Genomic DNA, 18,729 nt, shown 5'->3' on the forward strand with positions numbered 1-18,729 from the left:
GTTTTCTCGGGTTATGTAACAACTCATGAGTGTGATGAAATTGAGAATTTTCTAGAAGATAGTGGGAATCAGTAAGTTGTAAATACTGATAAAGTCGTTCCCTTCTACTTAGGCGCTAAAGTCTTTTGCGTTACACAGGTGAATAAATTGACTGATGATGAACATTTTCCTTTTATTATCTCCCTACTTTTTCTTTTGGTTTTGCCAAGGTGAAATGAAAAAACACTTTATTTGCTATTATTTGTTCATTAGTTTTTTGCTTGCTTCCTTAGAAACAGAAAATTGTCTTTAATTTCCAACATAGAAACTGTTTTGCCAATTCAATATATTGTGGAAGCACAGAGTCAAATACGTAAATGTGCCTTCCTTAAAAGCAAGCTAAATTTCCTTTAAAATTATTTAAATTACTACAAATTCTTATTTTAAATACAAAATCTATTACAACCCAAGCACGTTTATGATAAAAAATGCAAGACAAATTACGACCTCTAAGAAATTTTTAAAACTTAATTCTCAACCATGATGAATAATTTTTTAATTACCTCTTTATTAGGAGCATTGAGAGTTATTTTTAGAGGCACAAATTCTTCAGTTCTCCAGAATAATAAATTCACTAAGGAATTTAATTAAGGTTTTAAGGTAATTATTTTTGGATTGCATTTTGCAAAAACCTCCATCAAAATTCATCTCTCACTTATTGGTATATCCAGATATATACATTTTACAGAATTTTTGGCTTAAATAACGCATATGACTATCTCAATAACAGTCCTGGTTTGAGATGAACTGTGTACCAGGGCCAGTGCAAAATGTGATTGAATTCCAGGTACAGAAGGTGTAGGTAGCTCTGTATGGAATGGACCAGAGTAACCAATTTTAACATTTGAGACAAAGTTAGATGTTGTGCAGCTTGCAGATTTTTTATGTCAAGCAGCTGAGGTGAAATGCCCTGCAGAACAGGGTCAGCAGAGGACATGAGCACCTGCCACTGCGGCATTCTGCTCCCATGAAATTACTGCAAGCTTCATCAAAAACGAGGATTCTGTGTAAACACTTGAGATTTCTTGGATTGGCTGTGCTATTTGCTTTCGGCTTATTATTGATTTTTTTTTTTTTAGCCCATTCTTTATTCACGTAAAATTTACTAAATTTATAAGGAGTTTTTATAGAGCTAACAACTGTTTATGAGAGTAGATGAAATAATATCTACACATTAAATCGGAGTGGTTCACAGCATTTAAAGACTGGTCATTTAATCGGATATTTAATTTATGTATTACTACTTTGTTGCAGTAAGGTATAGGATATCCTACACTTACTTTATATTTTCTATGTACACTAATTCTGCATAAATAAAGAGGGTTTTTTTAAAAAGTGTTTTGAGTATGCTGGCCAAATTTGTCTTTGAATGCAGCTGAGGAAATTAAGTGGCACAATATACTCAATCCAGCCCCTAGAGACTGCCTTTTGTTAAATCTTGACCGAAATCCATGGAAGTAGATCGGCACCTTTCAGATGAGCTGCCAAGTCACAAATGTACTGTTTGCTATCACAACAATTGCCATGGCCCATATTGATTGGGAGTTCAGATAAATGCCCTTTGCGTGACTCGGAGTGTGGAGCCGCCTGGTCTGCTGCTCCACAGAGGGGGAAATCTCTTCAAAAACATTGTTTACTTGTAACAGTCCACTTTTGCAGAGGTTTTCTATTTTAAGTAAACTATAAAATGTTTTCTTGGACTGTATAGGGGATCTTGATTTCCTGTCCACAGTGGCCTGTCTGTACTGTGAATAGAATGGATTTTGGGACTGGGTTTGTGACAAGGCTTTCACTTGTGCTGTGGGCAGCTGGGGATATCCAAGGCTTAAGCTACACAAGCATTGTGAACTGTGGTTGATCTTAGATGAACTTATAGTTCTTCATAGTACAGTCCCCTTGTCTTGTACAATCAAGAGTATTTAAAAGTCATCAACACAGTTTGACTTCTCCACTGAATAAAAAAAGAAGCTTAGGTTTTTAGGTTTTTTTTCATTAGATCCAGTTTTCATCATCTTAACACATATACTGTAGAGAGATGCAATGAGGAATCCTTCTATTCGTGCTATGTGCTTTTGCATGCTTCACATTTTGTTGGGGGACTACAGTGTAGGTAGACCTAGAGCCACAGTAATTATTTGGAATTTTATCTCTGAAGCTGATAGTTTGCTGTGTTTCTTCCCCAGGCATTAAATGGATTTGTTTTAGTTGTTACAGCCGATGCTCTGGTCTTTTATGTCTCTTCTACTATCCAAGACTACTTGGGATTCCAACAAGTAAGTTTATTTCTTTGGGTTTTTTTCAGAGGTTTTGCCTAATTTCAGGGGACATCGGTTTTAAATTCATATTTAGGGTCTTAAAATTTTTTTGTAATAAAAATCTCAGGTTCTTTAGGTTGAATTACTTTGTAACCATATTACTTTTCTATCAGCTTACATAGCTAGGATGTCAGGCCAAGCACAACAGGAATATAATTTCCAAAGTTGAGTTAGGCAAGATAGGAAATTTTCACACTTAATTATTCTTTACTGGAACAACTGTTTGAAATTTATACTGTGGTGTTACCCAGTTTATGATGCTGAGTGAGGCATAATTCAATGGGAAGGTAATTATTTTAATAGAAACCTTTCATGAAAAATTATTTCCATATGCCCTGAGATTTATAAATATCAAGTGAGTGATTTTGGTATTTTTAGAATTTGTTCTCTTGCTTCTGTTTATTTATTTAATTTTTAATTTCAAAACAAGCATTTGTTTTTTACTATTTATGGTGCTGATTGATTACAGCTGACTTCATTGGGCTTGAAAACCAGGTGCCAAGGTAGTAAAGACTGAGGCAGAGCAGGCATATTCTGCCTTTGTTAGAAAACTCCTGGGATTGCTTTATGGGAAGACGATAGAATGAAGATGATAGTTATAGTTTTCAATGTGTATCTGTGGATACTGCATATTGATAGATTCAACTGCTGTCTAAAAATAGCAAGAAACCTTGCTTGGTCTGCAATTTCAGGTAACTGATAAGAGATTGGGGAAATTTTGTGTAAAAAAAAATATTTTAAAAAATCCCACTGTTATTCCTGGGATTACATATTACATCAGTGTTGGGGAATGAAAAAAGAAAAGAGCTTGGAAAACAAATTGTGTATAACATTTGTGAAGTAATGCCAGCACATCAACTGCATGATATAGGAGTAAAGTTACAAAAATTAGCATTTCTGGCAATTTATTCTGGAAAATACTGATTGTTTTATGAAATTCATCATAGCAAAATTTGACATATATTTCTGCTTTTGTCATTTCATCTCAATTATGTTAGATCTATGTTTTATTTAAATATTTTCTATTTATATAATGGTTGGGCTTTTGAAACATGCCAAAAATGGGGATCTTAACTCTTCTCAGTCAATTGAGTCTTTTCTTGAATATTTTGAGTGGTTTTTTTTCCCCCCTTAAATTCCTTTAAGCACTGATCCCTGCTCTTGAGCCTTTGCCATTTAGATCACATTCCTAATCACACAATTGGTAGTGGAATAAGGGCTTAATAATTACATGTTTTAGCACATCCTTAAGAAATTACAAATTTTTCGGGCAAACAAATCCAGTTTGTAATCTGCACTTAGTTTTGGCAGTTTGGTTCAGGGTCTTTAGCTTCTTTTGTATTCCTGTAGCACCTATAGGGTATTAAGTCAAGTACTAGCTGGCAAGTACTTTATTTACCAGTATATAAAATTAAATAATTTAAACAGAACCTAAGCATAGCGTTTCCAGGCATTCTTAGGTAAAAGCAACTAAAAAATAGTTGACATAATGTAACTTTTTTTTCCCAAGGCAATATTTTTTATTATTGTTTCCCATGTTTAGTCATATGTGTAACAGAGTTGTTCCTTGTGCTACTAAAAATTATTTAATGAAGCTTTGCCACCTGCATGTGATTGTATGTATTTATCTCTGAGCAAAATAGATTTTGCTATGTCCATAACATCATTGTCAATCAGACAGCTTGTATCGTATTGTTATATGATTTTCTTATTGTTGTTCTTCCTCACCTTTCTCCTTTGGTTCCTAGTCGGATATTATACACCAGAGTGTATTTGAACTGATTCACACAGAAGACAGACCCGAGTTTCAACGACAGCTCCATTGGGCATTAAATCCTGCCCAGTCAGGCGATTCTGGACCAAGTGTACAAGGTGAAAACAGAATTTATTGTTTGCCTGTCAGATTAGTTGTTTGTTTTTTAGGCTTTTTAAATTTGTCTGCATAAAAAAGGTTAGATAATTTCAAATGAATAAAGGAAGAAATAGTGGTTTTCAAATTTATTTGAATTTTACGGACACAATTAGCCAACAGTGAATATTACTATTTTTTGCACTTTAAATAATCACTGTTATTCACAGCACAGCAACATTAAAATACTAATTATAATTTAAATTGGAAGACTTTAATTTTGAGTATAGGTGGCAATGTTTCTTAGACTGATCAGTCTAAGAATGTGCTAGTTACAGTGTCACTTTGGGAATAGTGCATTCATTGCTGCATAGACCAGTACTTCTCTTGGAGATAAAAAGGGAAGAGAAATAAAAGATTAAATAGATGAGCCTTTAAGATCAAGTAATATGCATGTTAGAGCAGAGTTGTCACATGTTACTGGCTGATGCTTAAGTGAGCTGCTATACTGAGAAACAACCAAGGGAGAAACACATTGCATTTGAGTATCAGAGCAAAGATGTGTGGGTGCAGGTAGTTTTGTGTAATACAGGAAGCATGTGTCTGCATCATAATGACAACAAAGCCATTGAGACAACTGCTCGATTTTAATGCTTCCTTTGCACAACAGTTGTTTAAACATGCCAAATGGTTGTTTAAATATGTAAAATATTCTGTTACTGTGACTTGATTATAGGGGGTTTGTTAATCCATAAAAAGTCCATTTCCTTAATAAACCTTAAATTGACTTAATTTTTAAAAAAATCAGAGCATGGAAATGCCACGATTTGATAGAGAAAAGTTACTGTGTTTGTAACACACCTCAGGATATTTCAGTTTTTCATTCAGCAATCAATGGTATTATATCATCTCCAGATCAATCTCTACTAGTTAACTAGCTGTGCAGTAGCTTAATAGTACAGTTCAGCACAGCAAAGAGTACAGTTCTCAGAAACCAGATGTTCATCCTGTTTGCTTTGGAGTGAAATTGTCTTCTATGGACCTTAAGCAAGTGCATATGAATTTAGAAAAGGTTGTTTGAAAAGTATGACATCAGGTTGGAGTGGCCTCTACAGTATACGTGACTAAATAACAGGAAGTGCTGAGTAGGATTACAGACAACTCTTTATTTTGTATCTTGTGTTTCTAGCTTGCTAAAAACTGCTAATTGTGCCCCACTCCTGAAAGCATTCAGGACCTAGGTGGATGTGGCTTTGAGCAACCTGCTCTACTGAAAGATGTCCCTATCCATGGTGGGGGGGTTGGAATTAGGTGATCTCCAAGGTCCATTCTATTCCAAACCATTCTATGATTCAATGATGACTTTTGAGCCTCAAGTGGCATAAAATGTTTAGATGTTGAGGATTTTTAGACTGAATTCAGATTTATAGCAAAGGATAATGCTATGACCATAAGGATCCTCTCTATTTTTGCAAATTTAATCTATTTCTGTTTTAACACATTCAGCTAGCATTCTGTAAATATTTATAGATAAGATTGTGCTCAGGGCACAGGTTCCATCCTGAATCTGGGAACTGATTCTGCTTCAGTTAGCCTGGATTGGTTATTTCTCACTCAATACTCTGGTGTGCTGTAAACCAGTGGTTTCCTCAGCTCTTACTGTGCTTCCCAGACATGCCTCCCAGTCCTTGTCTTGTTCCCAGAGAAGTTTGCAAAATTCTGATTTTTCAGTCCTAAATATCTGCTTTGGGGCATTAAGTCTGGATTATCTTTTGAACTTCTCATGTTGCGCAACCATATGGTCGTGAGTTTAAGACAAGCATTTAATGCACTGCGTGTTCTGCACGTTGCTCTATGGTATTGATGAGATCTAGTGTGAGCTTTATGAGGGATATGGGTTCTAACCCCTGTAGTGTTAACTGGTAGTTTTGCTCCAGGGATTGTAGATGCTCTGTAAGATTCTCTGCCTTCTTACAGTGAGTCACTTCAAGATCCTGGCAGTAAAACCTTCCTGCCTTCTGTCTGCCTGGAAAAGTGCAGCAGTGTTGCTTTCACAAGTGTAGGAGGCTCAGTTCTGAAGCCCATTGCCTCCTGTTTTGAGTTCTGTTCCCCTCCTGTTGGGAGCCACTTCTTTCACCACAGCTTTTCTCACACTGGGGAAATGTGCATTTTACTATGGAACTTGACAAACTGCACAGGATCCAGCTGGACTTGCTGAACCTTCAAATTTCAGCTCTGTATTTATCAAAAGAATAGCACTGAAATTCTCCTGTGGCAGAAATGCTGAAGGACACACCTACCAGTGCCAAGGACGCCAGCAGAAACCTTGGCACTGCTTATTGGGTACTAGATCTGCATCAAGGGTTTGCAAATCTTTGATGCTCTTCCTTCATAATCATTGCTTCTTCAGAGACCTTGTTAGAGAAGCACCATCTCAGAAGTGTTGAAAATTCTCAGCATCAATTAAGCAATTTATAATAAAAATTTCTGCAAAGGAAGTTTGCTTTGTCTGTTGAGAGCCATCCATATGACAAGTGTGGGAATTTCTTATTTTCTAATTTCAAAGTTATATGGTAACTGTCTTGGACTAAAACTACCTGAGTTGGCCTGCCTGTGGGATCTGCTCATGGTGACTGGACAGTACAGTTCTTCAGATGGCTGTAATTTCAGATTATCCCTTTTTGTCACACTACCAGCTAGGACAAAAAAAGGTTTATTTTTCTCCATATCTTGAAGTTTATTCAGCAAAAATTGCCCTTGCAATCATCCCCTTGTTCTTTTAGGAAAAAAGGTATCTCCTGATTTTATCTGAAAAGCTGGATAACTCAGCCTACTTATAGGATTTAAGTAGGTTGCAAGGCCTATTGGTAAGACATCAGCAATCTCATTTGGCTCCAATTCAGTTGCTTGAATTCACAGGAGATTAAATTGAACTGGCTTTTGGTAATGATTTGTTTACCTTTGGGTTTGTTCTGCCAGTGTACTAACCTCTGAGCCTATCTGTAAGTTTTTCCAGCTGTTCATGAGACAAAATTATTTTTCAGAAAATATAATGTGGTGTATTATTAAGTGACATGCTCTCCCTGACCTCATCTCCATGTCTGGAAGGTCAATATGGGTTCTTAAAATCTGTATTATTATTTTGTCCATACTTGAAAATCATTTCTCTGAGAGTGCATGGACTACTTTTTAAATTAAAGATTATTTTATCATAAAATGTCTTTTTAAACTGGATTTTTCTTAATTTTCTGCATGTATGAATAGGGAATAGAATAGGGAATGGCTGTTTTTAAAATATATATTGCAAACAGGATTGTCTTGCTAAGTTTGCTGTGAGTAGTCATGCTCTGGTATCTCTGTATATGCAGCCTCATGTAAAACATATGTATTCTATCAAAAGTTTATTGATTTACTTTCTGGTTTTACTTTATATTCCAAATGTTTAAGTCTGTTTTGTAAATACCACTTAGCAGCAAATGCTCATCCTGATGAGGTGGAAGGATACCATGTTGTTATCCTAGTTAACAAACGTGGCTTTGAGTGTTTTTTAAAACAAACAACCCCCAAAACATGAGTACTCCAGGTATACCTGGAGAGATAAATATGGTGGTTTGATCAGCAGAGCCCAGAAATATTTTCACTGTTTAGTAGGGTGATTTTGCCTTCATTGGAGAAACATTCTGATTTTTTATGGTGGTTTCCTAAAGTTGCTGATTTTTATTTATTGCTACTGCTTTCACCTGGCTGTATGGAAAGTAAGTTTCACAGTTTAATACATTACTGAATTTTTGAATACTCAGTTCCTGTAGTTGCTGTGCCTTTTTGCAGATCCTGCCATTGTAGGAACCATGGGTATGTTCTCTGCTGAGAACTCTTCTCTTTGCAACTGATCCGGAATCTAGGCTGTTGACAAACATAATGAATAAATAAAAAATCCAAACAAACAAAAGCCCCAAAGAAAAAAAAAAAAAACACTTAAAATAAATTACATTCAGTTTTCAAGTACCATAGCCTGTAAAATATAATCCCATCAGAAGAATTGATGCTTAGCCTCAGTGTTACAATCATTATAGGTTCTGAGGATGTTTCCAGTTTGTTGTTCTTGCTCAGGTCGTGACCTAACGCTTTGTTTATGAGATAGAGGATCGTTTGTTATAGATAGCCTTCACTAGGTGTTCTTCTAAAAATAATCCTTATAAATAATCCTTTCCTGCAGGAGATAATGGCTTTTCACAGCCAGCAACCTATTATAACCCAGACCAACTTCCTCCAGAGAATTCTTCCTTTATGGAAAGGAATTTCATCTGTAGGTTACGATGTCTCCTGGATAATTCATCTGGATTCCTGGTGAGTATGGAGTCACATAAAAACTTCCATATAGGCTTAAAAGTTGGAAATCTGCATTATCCTAACAAGAGGTGCAGCAACTTACGTTATTTGTTAGGTCTCCAAAGATATCTGAGCTGTTTGAACCACAATGTTTCAGTTAATGACACTGAATGTCTCCCCTTTAAGATGTTGTCACAACCAGGTGCAAATTCTCTCATTTTTCATAGCCCAGTTTCCTCAGTGAAATGCAAATAAGCAACTGGTTTTGTAAAATGCTGTGTCATTTGTAGATCAAAGAGCATTACAAGAGTATTTTCTTGTATCAAATTGAGTATCTTGAGATGCAATAAATTATAGTAATTAAGAGGACCATAGTTTTTCCTTATTTGGAAAAGTTTGTGCTTGCTCTTTTTAATGCATTTTTTTTGTTAGTCAATTATTTAGATTTTAAAACAAGTATGGGTTTATCAACTTCCTTGGGATATCTTAAAAAATATAATTCTTTACAATTGCAAAATTGAACATACAAATTTGCAAGAGAAATAATGATATCATTACATGCATGTATGTTCATTAGATTATTAGAAGCCCAGTTGACATTTGATACGACATGTTTGTTTTTTTTGTTTTTTTACAGAATAATCTTCCCATTAATTAATTTTTCAGTAAGTTTATTAGTAGATATTGAAGTGACATACTCAGGTGTGTAACAACAGTGTTCTGTACTTTTTACAGCTTTTTACAGCTATGTATGTAACGTCCATTCTATAAAGCTTGAATGTGATGAAACTTTAGAAAAATGAAAAATATATGTTTTACATCACAACAGAAATATCTTGCTTTTAAATATCTACAGCTTATAGCAATTACTTTTTTCCTCATCTTAAGGCTATGAATTTTCAAGGACGACTGAAGTTTCTCCATGGACAAAACAAGAAAGGGAAGGATGGGGCTGCTTTGTCCCCTCAGCTTGCACTGTTTGCAGTAGCTACACCCCTACAGCCACCATCTATCCTTGAGATACGAACCAAAAATTTCATCTTCAGAACTAAACACAAACTGGATTTCACACCTACTGGCTGTGATGCAAAGTAGGTGAAACCATTCTGTGTAATTGTCTAATAATCTGCTGATGAAATAGATTTCAAGTATGTATTTGAAATACAAAGCAGGCTACTCTTTTGGCATATGGACTCTTTCAGTGATGGTTGTTTAGAAGCTGTTAAGGTTTTTCTCTCCAGCCCTTCTATCAAGTAAAGAGAAATAAGTTTTCCATAGTCTATTTCTTTGAAAGGGCATACTGCTGTCTGACTCTCAGTCGTTAGAAAAACAAAGCAAAAACCCACAAAACCAACGTAAAATAGAAAAAAACAAAAGACAGCACACTAATAAATTAGGGAAGAAGAGAAGTTGCATGTTAAATCTGGTTTGAAATTTGGCTTTAGAACTGATAGAACAAGTGTTTCATTTCATTCCACATTTCTTCTTCAGTTCAAATAGGTGTAAAATACAATGGATTTTTTTTTCTTCTAAGTAAATTGAATACTTTTTAATGCTATAACTTTTACCTATTTCAAAATTTCAAAACCATTATTTTCCATATGTAAAATTTGGAAACGCTACTGCAATACTAGATCAAAATAATGTTACTATGCATCAAAATGGCAAGAAGTCCATTATGATGCTTTTTTATCAAAATAAAAGTCTCTGGCCTCCTTCCTTCTCCTCTCCCTCCTATTTTTGACTGACAATGCTTTCATTTTTAGTGGAGTCTTTCATATTGGTTTGCATACCTACTTACAGGATAGAATTAAATTACGTCGCATTTTGTCTACTGAGAGACCAAAATGTTTTATTTCTCTAAGCTGATACAAGTAAAAGTTAACAAACTGTTAACACAGATGTTTCTTTCCTCTGTTTGATATTTTTTTCCCACTTGAATCTTTCAGTTTTTCTCATATTTTACAGTTTATGTATATTGTTCCTCATCTCTGCTTTCCCCCTTTTTTTACCTTTTGCCTTTGAATTTCCATTTCTTTGTTTCAAATCTTGTTTAGGTCTCTTTTTGACTATGTCTTTTTATCATGTGTCTCACAGAGATCACATGAATTTTGTTAAGTGTTTCATCTCCCCAGCCTCTAGTAAAGTACTCTAATTTTAGCTGCCAGGGTCAAACACAACTCTTGCTAGTTGTCCTCTGAGTCATATCTTGTTTAAATGCAAATGCAGGGGTCCCAAACCACTCAATAGCAAAAGGGATGTAGTTCTGAGATACATCTGGGTTTGAACTTTAAGCTACTAAAAATTCTAATTTAGACAAGAAGTTTTAGATAACTAAAGTTAAACTCCTACTTAATTCTACACACAAGCACCTATAGGTAAATTATAAGAAACAGGACTAATGGGAGCTGCCTGCTAGGAGTGAATATGTTCAGTAGTATGGAATTGAGAGTTTGGCTGTAGGCATTCACTTTTTTTTTTTTATGATCTAATGGTTTTGTGAACCCAGTCCTAGTCACTGAAGGCAACCTGGCAGACTAGTTAAAATTTTATGATTTGTTGACTCTGTTTTTTATTAGAGCTGTTCTGCTTCTGCGTACAATTGATATAGCAACTAACTTGCATCAGAAATGTTCTAGCCATAATTGACTGGCTTGACATTCATTTTGTGAGTTGGTTCAGCAGCAGGGTTGCAATTTTTTGATTTTTATCTTACAGAGGAAAGATTATCCTGGGATACACCGAAGCAGAGCTATGTATGCGAGGAACAGGATACCAGTTTATTCATGCAGCTGATATGCTTTATTGTGCTGAAAATCACATCCGAAGTAAGTTTCATTTCCTAAGAAAGGCTGAAAAATCAAAGCATGGAGTATTTTTTCAGTATAAATGCAATATGAACTACAGAAAAAAAAAAAAGGTTGTTAACAAAAAGAACACTGTTCATTTCATATGATCCATCTGTCCTTCTAAAAACTTACACTGGTAGAAGAAATGTTTAATATTCCTATTTAGGCCCTTTCAGGATAAATATTCCAGTGTCTGTCACATCTTGCTCTTCTCACTTCCCTCTCTGCTCGACCCAACTTCTGCTATTTCAACAACTTTCTTTGGACAAGGAGACTGCCAGAGATAGCTTTCCTGTTAGCAAGTTAAATGAAACATTTTCTTTTGATATTAATGTAAGATTTTTACCAGAAATTAATCTCTGATTTAACATGCTAGCATCCAAACATTTCTGGGTTTGATTCTTGGCAGCTTGAGTTGGTTTAAGTAACAATTATGGAGAGAAGTGCAGTGTTAAGGAACACCAGCTATCTGATATATAACTATTTAGTGGACTTTTTAAAAAAAACTTTTGTTGTTAGCTATAATGTAGTATTCTTTGGGACTTACAGAATCATCTTCAGAATATTATGGTACTTCTTTTCTACTTGAAAAGTTAATTTTTTTCTTTTATCCCCTCATAGACAATGCCCCTCAGCAGGTTGTTCTCAACCTATTTAAGCACATTTTCTGTTTCATGTGCAGCTCAGTCACTGCTTATCAGTGGTTTTGCTTCTTTCATAAAGAAAAAGAGAGTTCCAGAGTAGAAGGGGATGAAACTTGAATGGTTCAAAATTTTGTCTTAAAACTGGTTTTGCTACATTTTTGATGCTAAAATTAAAATAAAAGAAGTTTAGTAGCAAGGATTTTTTAGATTCCTAGACTTTCCTAATACATTTTATTTAATTTTCCTGTCTAGAAATGCAGAGGGTTTGAGCAATTGTATTACTTCCACCCCTTGCCCTCTGTGAATCACATATTTAAGAATTATCTTTAAAATCCACATTCATCACAACCTTCACTTAGAACAACAAAACCAGCCAAAATAAACTAAAGCTCCCCACACAAAAACCAAGATAACTTCATCAAAACACAGAACGAAATTTGACAGTTTGCACAAAATCCACCCCCTGTCCCTTCACCACAATTACAACAAAACTTCCCCATGATAATTCTACTTTCTAACATTGTTCAGTACTTGTTTTGCCTGTTATTTCTCCCAGTCCTTATCTGAAAATCCTTGTAATCGTCCTGGGTTTCGGCACCAGAATGACTGTAGTGGGTTGACCCTGGCTGCATGCTAGGCACCCACCAAAGCCCCTCATCAGGCACCAACCAAAGCCTCTCTATCTCTGCCCTCCACAACTGGACAAGGGAGAGAAAATATAATGAAAGGCTCATGGGTTAAGATAAGGGCCAGGAGAGATCATTCACCAAATACTGTCACAGGCAAAACAGACTTCATCTGGGCATATTAATTGAATTGATTACTAACAAAACCAGAGCAGGATAATGAGAAGTAAAATAAGGCCTTAATGACACCTTCCACCAGGAAACCTGCTCCAGCATGGGGTCTTCTCTCCATGGGTCTGCAAGTCTCTGCTGGGAGCCTGTTCCAGCACGGGCCTCCCATGGGTACACAGCCTCCTGTAAGGTATCCACCTGCTCCAGCATGGGTCTCCTCCATGGACTGCAGGTGGATTTCTGCATCCCCATGCTTCTGCATGGGCTCAGCTGCTTCACCATGGTCTGCACCACGGCCTGCAGGGGCATCTCAGCTCTTGCACCTCCTGCCCTTCCTTCCTCACTGACCTTGGTGTCCACAGAGTTGTTCCTGTCACGTATTCTCACCCTGCTCTTCTCCGGCCACAATTACATCTGCACAGTAACTTTTTTTTTCTTAAATGGTATCACAGAGGCATTACCACAATTTCTAATTGTCCCAGTCTTGCCCAGCAGCATGTCCACCTTGAACCTGCCATGGATTTGCTCTGCTGTAAATGGAGGAAGCTTCTAGCAGCTTCTCACAGATGCCACCCCTGGCAGCCCTCCCTGCCACTACCAAAACCTGGCCACACAAACCCAATACAGAAATACATGGTGACAATTGAGTATGTTTATCAAACATTGCTAGGGGTAGTTGGATGAAACATAAGATTTTTAAGTACCTCTGCATAAACCTGTCAAAATGTGAAAGAATTGGATTCAGAACTAATGTGTTTTCTAATTGTTAAAGTAATAGTTGCTTTTTGAAGGTAAGAGAAACTTGGGCTTTTGTCATTTACGTGTTCTAGTATTTATTAATTTCTGTTATTGAAGAAATAATGGACAAAGCCCTGTATAGAATGCTGCCAATCTGTAGCAGACACCTTGTAGTTTTGGCTTCTGTTTTACAAGTAAATTAGACATCTTGATCAGTCCTCGTGATTCACTGGGAATGTGTTAGTGCCACACCAAACTGAGTGATTGAGGACATGAGGTTTGTAAAATTTCTCTACAGATGGGCTTCCTTTCATGACATACAGGTTTTCATGATTTTGTTTGCTGGACAGTAACCAGTATGCTTACTCTTTAGTGATGAAGACAGGTGAGAGTGGAATGACTGTATTTAGGCTTTTAACCAAAGAAAATCGATGGGCCTGGCTACAGGCTAATGCACGTCTTGTCTACAAAAATGGAAGACCAGATTACATCATTGCCACTCAACGACCTCTTACGTAAGTCATCATTTCATAAAGCAGTGTTCTTCAAAAACTGAAAACTAGTTTGAGGCTGTTTATATTCACAAAGGAATTTTTGTTTTTAAATTATTCCCCTTTATATTCCAAATACCCAAATTCTTTCAGTTTGCTTACAAACATGAATTCTGATATTTCAGAACTTGTGGCATAGTCCTTTTGCACAAAACTTTAGACATATTGATTTCTTTTCAGAGCAGAAGCATGAAGTTATTCCATCCATCATTTTCAATCCCAATGAGCAAAAACTGAGAAATCCAGCTGCAGTTGTGTAGCGGGAACAACAAATGACAAGGAACAATAACAAATTCAGTCCTGAATTTTAGTTCAAAATTAAGTTCTATATAATATAGAATTCAGCCTTGTTAAATAGATTAAATAATTTTTGCTAAGAGTCTGTAAAATGGAGAGAGATATTTCAAGTATTGATTTGCTTGCTATTCCAAGAAAGGCTTAATGCATGGAACAAAGCCCACTTATTTTCACCTCAGTCCATAATGCACAGAAAATGGTGTACACTATCTAGATTTAATTACAAATGTAATATGTAAATGTGGTATTACAGTCATAAGCTCCTTATTTCATAATCTGCCTCTTGGTTTAACTCAGCCAAGTTGAGCTGGAATAGGTAGGAATTTGAAAAATGCCGACAAATAGAATAGTTCATTTTTTAAATGTTAATTCCAGGGGACAAAAAGATTGGAGTAACTGTTTAGTACTGCTGTACCATGCTAAATATCTGATTTATTTTCAGAGATGAAGAAGGGGCAGAACATCTACGGAAGCGTAACATGAAGTTGCCCTTCATGTTTGCCACTGGTGAGGCTGTGTTATATGAGGTATCTTTCCCTATGTCGAGCCTTATGGACCCCTCTCAACCGAAGAGTAAAAGCACAGTGGGAAAAGGAGCCAAAGCAACGCTGCATGACGAGTCTGTGGATCCAAACTCCCTCCTGGGTGTCATGTTAAGGCAAGATGAGTCTGTTTATCTCTGCCCTCCAGCATCACATAAACTTTCTTTTGAGCGGAACTTCTTTGCTAACAGTAGGGATGAACTGGGTGGTGCTGTTAGCAGTGGCTGGACAGACAATCTCCTGCCTGCTGGAAATCACAACATTCTCAAACGGGAGCTGATGGAGGACAGTACTGTTCCACTTCCTGAAGACAGTGCAGCACTCTTTCAGGATAACAAAAGTAGTGATTTGTACAGCATGATGAAAAGTCTGGGTATTGACTTTGAAGATCTAAAGTGTATTCAGCAGGATGAGGAGATTTTTAAAACTGAATTACCTGATGTGGATGATATTGGGGACATCAACATAACTGATGAAATCCTGACTTATGTTCAGGATTCCTTAAATAAATCTGACTTCTTATATTCAGACTGTAACCAGCAGCAGCCCTTAGTCCAGAATGAAGGTTGCATGGTACAGCAAGACTTAGATCCACATCAACTTCATCAGCACCAGAAACAGCTTGTGGAACAGCAACAACAGCAGCAACAGCAGCTCTGTCAAAAGATGAAACATATGCAAGTCAATGGGATGTTCACAAATTGGAGCTCTGGCATGCCTCTTAGCTGCTCACAGCAGCAGCCCCAGCAATACATGTTCCCTGGTATGCATGCCAGTACATCTGAGTTCTCCTACAAATCAGAAGTTAACACTTCCCCTTATGAGTGTAGGCAAGACTTTGTTCCTTACAAGCAACCCACAGCGATGATGCCCCAGCTTTCTAATTTTGCTCAAATGGATTTTCCTGCAGCAGGTTTTGATGTATCCAACTATTCTACTTCTTCCAACTTCGAGGATTTTCTCAGTTGTTTGCAGCAAGTCCCTGAAAACCTTGAGTGTGGGATAAACTCTGAGTCAGTTATGCTCACTCCTCAAACATGCTATGCAGGCGCTGTTTCTATGTACCCGTGCACACAGGAGGCACAGCCCAGCTGCGTGGATCAAATGCAGTATGATCCTATGATGACAAATCAGCAGCAACAAACATTGGGGAACAAGGTATGGTAAACAGCATTGCTGCATTGCTTGCATTTTGAATCGAGTTTGTACTGTTTTCAGTGACTGCTGGGTGGCAGAGTTTGTCATGACTGAATTGCTGAGTTTGAAATGGGTGGGTTAGCAGTGTGTGGATGTCTTTGCTTAAATTGTTCATTAGAGTGAAGAGAGTTGCATTTGGCCAAGTTTAAATATATGTATACCTGCAGTCTGATAGCTCTCTCTGGCAGTATTAATCAAGAGTGAATGAATTAGCCTGTGGTACTACACCAGTAATTTTCCTGATAGGAACAGAAAAAAAGTAGGTTGGTCCAAGTCTTGGAATTTGCTGATAGACCCTTTAGAGAGGAGTTGAGTTTGCTTGGCACACTCATTTTCATTAAATATGTTATAGAGTTTAAAAAAAAAATGTTTTTGAAGTGTGACTATTGTCTAGGTACTCAGATACCTCAACAATTTTAGGATTGGTGAAAGTATTAGATTAAAGTATCATAAAAATGGCCTGAAATATGAACTATTTCACTCCTATACACAATGTTACTGCAAAAAAAGTTTTTATATATTGCTATAAGTGAAAGCCAGCTTATTCCTCAAGCTGCTGTCTAAATTAACTGCTGAAGAAAAAAAGAGTTGGAAAAAGTTATAGTCACAGTAAGCTAAGGTGGTCCTTTTTCACCAAGGAGAATGCACAATAAAAGCCATAGAAGAGAGGATTCTGGCTGTAGCACAGCCTACAGTTGTAAATACTGTTCTTCATTGATAAAAATAACTTAGAAATATAATTCAATTACTAGTTCCTGATTCTGAGTCACCTTTGTTGGAGTACTTTCTGTTGTACCCTTTATTCCTTTTAATGCTGCTAAAGTATAGAGCCAAAAATTCTTTTTGTTTTTGTTTTATCTCAACAAGTTAATGTTCTGAAGTACTGATCCTGAAAATGCTTATGCACATGCATAAGCATTTAGAGAATTAAAGTATTAATTGGCATTTAACCTATGCCAGACAAAGGTGAGGAATGCAATTAGAACATATCCTTTTTTTGCATGCTTAATACAAGTATGAAACGTTCCCCTTTTTAAACTACTTCACTGCTGAAAAGCATGCAATTGCAGAAATTTACCTAAAATATAACAGTTCAGCTAGATGAATGGCTTCTTCCTGAGTGCCAAGGGTTGGAATTGCATGAAGAGACTTTGAGAAACTGCACTGTGCAAACCTGAGCACGGCTTGGCCATGCGTTGCCTGTCTGTGCTCGGTGTTTAGTCTTTCAGAGTGCTGCTTAATAGGCTTGCAGAGCAGCTCCAGGGCCATCTAACTTTATCTTTATAAAAACAAAGGATTACTCTTTTCACAAAAGCTGTACTAAAGTGATGCATCAGTTTTGAACAGCTTTTGCATTTGCAATTCCATTTCTTTATTTTCAGTGGCTGGTTTCAATTGCATTTATTTTGCAGATTATTTTGTTTTCACACTTCCTTAATAATTTTTGTTATGATCTCTATTTTTAAATTTTCTTCCTTGTATTTTCTTCACATCTATCTATAAAAAGTTTAATGACTAAGACAGCATCTCTGAAAAAAATTCTCTCTATTGCTCCACATTTACTAGAATGCTGTGCTGCAATAATAATAGGACATTTAGTTTGTTGTAAAAAAAATTAACAAAGGCCCATTTTGTGAAAAATTGTTCTTACTTAAGTTGTTCAGAGGCAAATTCAGCTGCTCTTGTTAGGATATTCTTGTGCTGCATGGGCTGAGTAGCACTTCCTAAGCACAAGCCTCGTGTGACTAAGCAGATAGGATACTGCTGTCTGAGCCCACATTCATACAGCCAAACCAAAGTAGGGCAGCCTTGATGGCTGGGTTTAGCACACTGACTTCCCTGTCAGTGGTGAGAGGACAGATGTTGCTATACAAGCTATGACTGGTATCTTTTCAGGCTTCTAGCTCTCATTGATTTCTACATAAGAGACTACAGAATTAGAAATGTCTATTGTGTTCATGCACCTTGACCTTCTGCCTATAAGTGTGGTAGGAGCATAACCAGTGTAGTCTAAAATCACTTTTAGTCAGAGAGAAGGACAGAAAGGCCTGTGATCATTTGGCTGCTTGTTTAGGATCAGTTATATAGATTGATTCCTTTATTAAGCAGGAGAAACCTTCATAAGTACTTGATTCTACGTTGAGAACATTCCTAAAAATTTAATGAGTGTGGTCATCTTACTAATGAAGACTATTGAAATAACCTGGTTCTTTCAGAAATAATCCTTGTGTACACTCTTAAAAGTGTCAGCTTTGATTAAATACATAATTCACATGGCTATAGTCTTGTTAAAAAGTTAGACTTGTGCGCAGTTAGTCAAATTTCAATGTTTGCATAGAAGGAAAAAAGGAAGAACTAATACCCAGCATAATTTGATACATGAATGAATGAATGTATAAGACATGTTCTTAAAGACAAACCTTGAAGGAATGAGTACTTACAATATAAGCTACTCCTCAAGAGATGATGGAAATGTTTAAAATACTTTGTTGTATTTTCTTTGCATGACTGAATGGAGTATTTTGTAGATAAAGTCCATAGCATGACAGGAAGCATTACATTAGGTGATTAAAATAATCCTG

General features: G+C 36.5%; 1 protein-coding gene across 2 annotated transcripts in view; it reads left to right on the top strand.

The window, feature by feature from the left end:
• Positions 1 to 18,729, top strand: part of AHR (aryl hydrocarbon receptor) — a 63,105-nt gene that overhangs the window by 40,500 nt on the left and 3,876 nt on the right. For both annotated transcript variants that reach the window (XM_083867963.1, XM_083867964.1), the window contains 7 exons: positions 2,223 to 2,312; positions 4,103 to 4,226; positions 8,420 to 8,550; positions 9,421 to 9,623; positions 11,251 to 11,360; positions 13,934 to 14,075; positions 14,851 to 16,108. In XM_083867963.1, the coding sequence (XP_083724089.1) occupies positions 2,223 to 2,312; positions 4,103 to 4,226; positions 8,420 to 8,550; positions 9,421 to 9,623; positions 11,251 to 11,360; positions 13,934 to 14,075; positions 14,851 to 16,108 (2,058 nt within the window). The remainder of the gene's footprint in view (positions 1 to 2,222; positions 2,313 to 4,102; positions 4,227 to 8,419; positions 8,551 to 9,420; positions 9,624 to 11,250; positions 11,361 to 13,933; positions 14,076 to 14,850; positions 16,109 to 18,729) is intronic.

Source organism: Zosterops lateralis (assembly GCF_965231275.1).
Source record: "Zosterops lateralis genome assembly, chromosome: 1".
Classification (NCBI taxonomy): domain Eukaryota; kingdom Metazoa; phylum Chordata; class Aves; order Passeriformes; family Zosteropidae; genus Zosterops; species Zosterops lateralis.